The 7,002-nt window shown below is 31.9% G+C and overlaps 1 protein-coding gene across 2 annotated transcripts; it reads right to left on the reverse strand.

The window, feature by feature from the left end:
- Nucleotides 1–4,698: 4,698 nt before the first annotated feature.
- Nucleotides 4,699–6,727, reverse strand: LOC121203037 (transcription factor BEE 3). 2 transcript variants are annotated; one of them, XM_041082710.1, is made up of 6 exons: nucleotides 6,288–6,727; nucleotides 6,108–6,206; nucleotides 5,962–6,027; nucleotides 5,817–5,885; nucleotides 5,678–5,743; nucleotides 4,699–4,909 (listed from the first exon to the last, which is right to left on the reverse strand). In XM_041082710.1, exons 1-6 carry the CDS (start codon nucleotides 6,618–6,620, stop codon nucleotides 4,805–4,807), a joined length of 738 nt encoding a protein of 245 aa, XP_040938644.1. In that variant the 5' UTR covers nucleotides 6,621–6,727; the 3' UTR covers nucleotides 4,699–4,804. The 2 variants fall into 2 exon arrangements, with proteins under 2 accessions (XP_040938644.1, XP_040938645.1); XM_041082711.1 differs by having other exon boundaries at nucleotides 5,678–5,728; nucleotides 6,288–6,721.
- Nucleotides 6,728–7,002: the final 275 nt, after the last annotated feature.

The raw sequence follows: 7,002 nt of genomic DNA on the forward strand, positions 1-7,002 counted from the left end.
CTGAGACCACGTGAAAACAAAATGAAAAAATCTATAGTACTCACACAGACGTGTGGCCAACTCGTGTAACAATTGGAAAACGTGTGCTTCTAATTCTCCTTATTATCCAATAGGCACACAACCAAGTTACAAGTTCATGTGTGACACACGGCCGTGTAGTACGAATTTATGTTCTAAAGCACTTGATTAAATTTTTAACCCAAAAGGACAACTTCATAACACAAATTGACCAATGAAAAACCTATTCAAAACAATCCAAAACATTTCATAAACATACCATGTAAACTCCTAATTATCTAACCAATATGCCTCAATGGAATAATCACAAACAAGATCTAAGAAACTTTCAAGTCATTTATCCAATTCAAACATGTATATAAACCTCTGTTACCAGTTCACATATTGTCAAAATATACTTGCCAATTGTCACTTTCACACATATCAATACTGGACCATTTAGGCATTAACATAGTAACTGTTCCAGTTCTTATTGTAGCATTCTATAACTCGAACCTGACGACGAGCAAAGAGTGTTAAAGCTAGATGTGTCAATTTTAGCGTATTAAGCATATCAATATAATCGAACAACCAATGAATCAAGAATAGGCATTAACTTAAGCTAACAAACAACCAAACAATCAACCATCCAAAAAGTTTAGCATATACTCAAACTCAAATTCCAAACAAGTATTTTATGAAACATATTGTAAGCATAAAATGAAAGTGAAGGGTTTAAGAAAATGCTCATTCAATTGATGAAATTTCATTGAAGCCCAAGAGTTTGTCCATCATTGTTTAAAAAATCTTTTAACAATAAGGAAGAAAGTAAACAACAAAATTAAAATCTAACCTAAAAAAAGAAAAGAGAAAACCTAAACTAAAAATGAAAAGAAAAAGAAAAGAAAAGAACATTAACCCTAAACCTAAACTAAAATTAAGAAAAAAAGATGATAGAAAACCTAAACAAAAGAGTCCCCTCTTTTCATTCAGCCAAAGAGTCGCTAGTGGGCTTGGTGAGTTGCGGTCAATAGTTTGGGTCGAGAGTGAAAGTAGGGTCTCAATTGTAAAAATAGTTAAAAATAGACAAAGATAATTATACAAAATTTAGGAAGTCAACTTATTTTTCTCTTCACAACACCACATATGCACTTAACCCTTTCCTACGTCTATTAGGGCATCTTAAGGACATAAAAACACTTAGTGCCTATAAATTAAATTCTTTTCATTAAAAATTACATATTTTTTGAACGAAAAAACTCTTTCAAACTTCTCTATTGATTACTTCTTTCTATTGTTGTCATGTTTTTATGAAATCATGAATCCAAAACTTAGCTCTTAGAACTTAAGTTAAGACTCTGTTTCTTTAGAACTTTTAAGAAGGTTTGCAACAAAAGAGACTAGGTTCACCAAAAGATTAATATGTGTGAACCTAGGCTCACTTGTGTTTTTGTATGAGTTTTATTGTGCTTCGATTGTCAGTGACTTGTGAATGTTTGTGAAGTTCCAAAACTTGACAGAGCCGTCTACAAGCAAACACAATGAAGCTTGTTTAAAACTTTCAACAAACTGGTAAGTGTTTAGGGATCACCATTTGTATGTGTAATCCATAAATTTAATCAGAAGCTTAAGGCTTTATCCTAAGTTTCAAGAAATTCTTCTTTAAAAACTTTATTTTATGAATGTGTTTAAATGTGTATTTTTATGAACATTGATATGAAAGCTAGTCATGAACAGTGTTTCGAGAGCTTGCCATGAATCGCGAGCTCTAAGTTTAAGTAAATGTTGACACTATAATCTTTGGTAATTGTTGGATATAATGGCATGCCATAGGATTTTAAGTACTCGCCCTTATGTTTTATGATTTGGGCTAGAGGCCCTGGGATAGGTTAGGAGAAATACGAGAATATAAAACCAAGCTTCATTCAATGATATATGCTAGTGTGATGGAGAGTGTTAGCTTAATTCTACACTTATGGGATATGTTGGACTCTTTGAGTCAAATTGAGGAGTCATAAGGATATCTGTTTATCTAACAGAAAAGAACATGTAAATAAAATTATGTTTTCCAAAACATTATGTTTTACTGATTTAGGTTAACTGATAGCAAGTAACCGTGAACTAGGCTTCAAGTAGATATGGCGAACCTAGTTCGCAGAACAATAACCCTAATAACATTCTTGTTTACTTATTTTTTTGTATGTACTATGTGGTTTTCCAATACATTCACCTAGTTCGCAAGAGCTCATACACACTTTTCTAAACACTACAGACAATTAGATTACATGGTGTGTAGTGGCGAAGCGAATGACCCAGACAAGGCATAAACATTGAATAGGTAGTACAAACGAACTCTAGATTAAAAGAAAATGTGGAACCCCGCTTGGGCATAGAAATACCTTTCTCTCTATACCTCGCCTTTTTTTCTAAGACTTAGTTTTTTTTAAATTTATTTATACAAGCTCGCGAATCGATAAAACTATATATATTCCTAAATGTTAAGTATTTCAACTTCTTGTCATTATGAATATAATTCAAAACCATGTTGATGTTTTCTTAATTTACGAGTTCATGTCTATGAATTTATTTTCTAATCAAAATATCTGCCATAAGTTAGAGTACAAAATATTCAAAACTGACTAATTTTTATAGAGTTTGTCAAAGTCACTACGAAGTGACAAAGTTGTCTAATTGTGCAAGGTGTGAACCCTAACGTTTAACAAATTGCCACGCATGAACCCTTAATAATTTACGATACATGGGATGAGAGAGTCTCTACGATACGAATTCGCAGAATCTCAACGCAAAAGGATCGTTCGTGAGACTTAACCTGTTTAAGGAGACTTATTTTGCGAAAACTAGAACCTGTGAGCTGTGTAGGTTGTGAGCCTTAGAAGTAGGTTACTATATGTGTTAAAAGTCTTTTGCGTATTTATGTGAGCGCATGAGTTCACCTTGTGTTTACATGTCTTGCTCTGACATGCGAACCCCTTTTCCTATGAAAGCTAAGTATTGTGAGTTAAAATTTTAAAGCTTGCATGTTTCTTATTTTATTCACTTGGTTTGATGGTGTGCTAGAGGTTCGATTGGAAATAAAACGGAGAGTCACTCCAGTGGCTGATGTAACATTCCAAGTTCGGGTCAGACTACCCCGATCGGATTAGGGTGTTAAAATACCCCTCATTTTGATGGTAATTTCTTCAATTTTGGGCCATTCTAAACTTCTTACACCATTCAACCATATTGTTAGTTCCCAATAGCGCGTTTGGCCAAATTGGGTCTAAAAAATAACATAAAACTAATAAAAACACTTTATTAATGACAAGAATGAAAACTCAATAAATGCAACAAAAAATACACTAATTTGTTTGAGAATAACGGAGAGACTGATTTGACGTATCAAATTACGACAGATCACAATACTAGATGTATCTTATGCTCTAAGTATCATGAGTCGGAACCAAAGTAATCCAAGTGATGGTTATTGGATTGCTGTGAAAAATATCCTAAAGCACTTATGAAGAACTAAGGACATTTTTTTTGTTTATGGAGGGATTAAACTCCAAGTTAGGGGTCATACAGAGGCTGCATTCCAATTAGATAAGGATGACAACAAATCGCATGATGGATTTGTGTTTATATTTAACGATGATGCTGTTAGTTGGAAAAGTTCCAAACAAATGACGACAATAGACTCAATAAATTAAAGTTGAATACATCTCCATGTGTGAGGCTGCAAAGAAAGTTATTTGGATTAAAAAGTTCATCATTGAACTAGATGCAGTTCTGAGCATTGTTAATCTAGTACATTTGTAATGTAATAACAATGGAGTCACATCACAAGCTAAAGAACCAATGGCTCTTCACAAATCGAAAAATGTATTATGTCAATATCACTTGATCCAAGAGATCATTGATAGACATGATATAAGTACAAAAAAGATATCCACAAATGATAATCTAGCTAATCCATTCACTAAGGTTTTAACACAAGAAAACACCATCGTCGCATGGATGATCTAGGGCTTAGACATATGGGCGATTGACTTTAGTGCTAGTGAGAGATTCTTAGTGAAAGCCTTACTAGCTAATCGTGATTCGCTTGTAAGCACTTAATAAATATTTAATTGTACTGATATTATTATAGTTTTATAATAATAAATGTAGATATTTCTTTTAACACTTATGTAGATAAAGCTCATGGAACACATTAGGTTATGCAAGTGAATTATAAAGAGTTATTGTTATAAGATCTTTATGCATTAAAGTCGTGATTCCCAAGTTGTTCTTGAAAGTCATATTATCAAGACAAGACGTCAATGATGCTCTAAACTCAACACATGTTAAGCTTCTATGCGTAGAATGCAAGCAACTAATTTCATAAGTTGAAATATAAGACACTTGAAGATAATATGTAAATGCTTGTTATAAGAACAAATTAAAAATGTCTCGATAATAAATTAAAAATGACTTTTCTTTTTACTCAAACTCCTTTTGAATTTATTTTTAAGCTTGGACGAATAATTTCATGTTTTTCTCAAAGGGATGTAAGAAAGAGGACATTGATTTAGACAAAAGAGAAGAATGGATAGTCATATGTGATTTGAAATGTGAAAAAAATAAAATAATTAGGAAAAATGAGGTCCAATTAGAAATAGATGTGACGTGCAAGAAAGCAGATGAAACATTTGCCATGGTATCTGGAAACAAGATGTGATTTTTATTTGCATTACCATAATTCATGTGCTTTTATATATATATAACAAAAACAAGAAGAAGAAGGAAAAGAAAAGGGCCAAAAGTGCAGTCAAAGTGGCCATGTCGAATGGAACCAATGCTGTTCTCCATACCTATCCATTGCCCATTTCTCCATCTCTTGTTGTTGTCGTGCCACATGTGAATTTGTCCCCTCCTGCGTCCACAATCACTCATTTTTAACCATTTCTCTTACTTTAATACGAAAGGTTTAAAATCATCAATTTCAAATTTAATTACTTTAGTGATAAAAGACTTGGTTGATTTGGAGTTTTAGTTGACAACATATTTTATGTTTGAATTTTGACAATCAAATCCCCTTCTTATAGAAAAAGTAAAAAATATTTATATGTGATTTTATTACGTTAATTTTTAATTAATTTTTTAAATAATTTCTTTTTAATTTATTATTTGAATTGTTAGCTTATTTAACAATTGAAATATAAAAACAATTTCTAAATCATAATCAAATCATTTGTACTTCAATCAATGTTTACTTCATTAAATTAATAGAAAGTTGGTATATCTGTAATACGGTAACAAATATATTTATTAAAAATTTATATAAAAATCAAATGATATTTTGGTTGTGATAATAAAGTTAAATGTTTCTCATTGTGGGTAAATTTTTATTGATTTATAAAATATAAAAAAAATATTATAATAATAATATAACTTACTTAGCATATATAAAAGTATTTGAACTATTTTTCAACTAAATTGATACCTAATTAATTTGTGACACTAACTTAAATAAATAGACAGATACATTAAACATACCTATAAACTTGAAAGATAATATTTTATTACAAACTTAAACTATTTTAAACTATTTTTAAAATGGTTTGTACGAGATTCAATTATTTCCGTTTATAGAAGAAGAATAAAGAAAAAAACCCATCAAAGTAGCTTTGAAATTCAGAACCTGTGCCATTTTGTCGCCTTGTGTTTCAACATAAGAACTGGCAGCCGCAAGCTGCATTGAAAGAAACTGATTAAGAAGAAGCAAAATTAGTACAGGATGTGTTGTTGGTGTAGTAGAATATCTTTACATTGAAATTTACCTCTACTTGATTCTGTAATGAATGAACGTAATTTATTATCTCCTCCAGCATAACTGCCATTCCCATTGTCTGTTGCATCCACTCAAACTCTGTTAAAATCTATGCTGATGAATGTAGAAGCATAATGTATCGAACAAGGTTTTACCTTGTGGCATCCAGGAACAAGGTCTTGTAAGCATCTCATTTTCTCATTTATTTTCTCTCTTCTAACCTGGAAAACAAAAGAAGATCAATACTAGTGTTCACTCATCTCCATTTGTACTGAACCAAAGCAAGAAAAAAATTAGATACCCTTTCTGCTAAACTGTGACTATCAGTAGCTTGGCCTCTTCTTGCTCTAACATGAATGATTTCCTCTGCTTCTTTTGATTTCTTCCCTTTGCCTTGTCTCTGCAAACGCCAAATATGTTAAAAAGGATGAAATTGACATGAGGATTGAAATTTGTAAAACCGAGTGATGGGACACCATACAATCTTTTTCCTCGTCTTGGTGTTTCCTTCAAATTCAGTGGTCGAAGCTGCTGGAGAAATGATTTGGGATTTGCATGTGGATTGTTCCGTTGCTTTTCTCTTGTTGGTTTGGAGAGAAACATGTTCATCCGCGGTGGCAGTAGGGCTGCCGCCGGCAAGCACAGTGAAGGAGAGGATTGGTGGGAATTCAGGAAGTTGGTGGGCCAGTAAGGTTTGGAGAGAGAAGTCTGCAATGGTGAAATTCTCCATTGGAGTTGGATTCAACTCTGAACACTGCTGCTTTGTCATTTCCATTTCTGACATTGGCTGCACATGTTGTCTAAACTCACCCATATTGGAAGAAGGATGTTCTAAAAGACCTCAATATATGTAATGTTTTATAAGCAGTTTGAGACTGTAGATACTGGTCACAGATTATATAATGCAATTGCATTAATAGTGAGAGTAAGAGCACAATAGAGGTTATTAAATTGTATTTTATTTTTTTATTTAAAAAATAGATAAATTATTCTCTATATATTAAATTAAAGAGTAAAATAATTTTTTATTAAGATTTTTATCCATTTTTGTTGTTAAAAACTAATTCTAAATGAGGTATATGTGACATGTCATCTGTCACTTTTGGCTATTCCGATGGTTACATTAGTTTTCAATAGTACAAATTGATGAAATCTTTAGCAGAAAGAATTAATTTACTCTTTCATTTAATGTATAT

The sequence above is a fragment of the Gossypium hirsutum genome, chromosome A12, assembly GCF_007990345.1.
Source record: "Gossypium hirsutum isolate 1008001.06 chromosome A12, Gossypium_hirsutum_v2.1, whole genome shotgun sequence".
In the NCBI taxonomy this organism is placed as follows: Eukaryota; Viridiplantae; Streptophyta; class Magnoliopsida; order Malvales; family Malvaceae; genus Gossypium; species Gossypium hirsutum.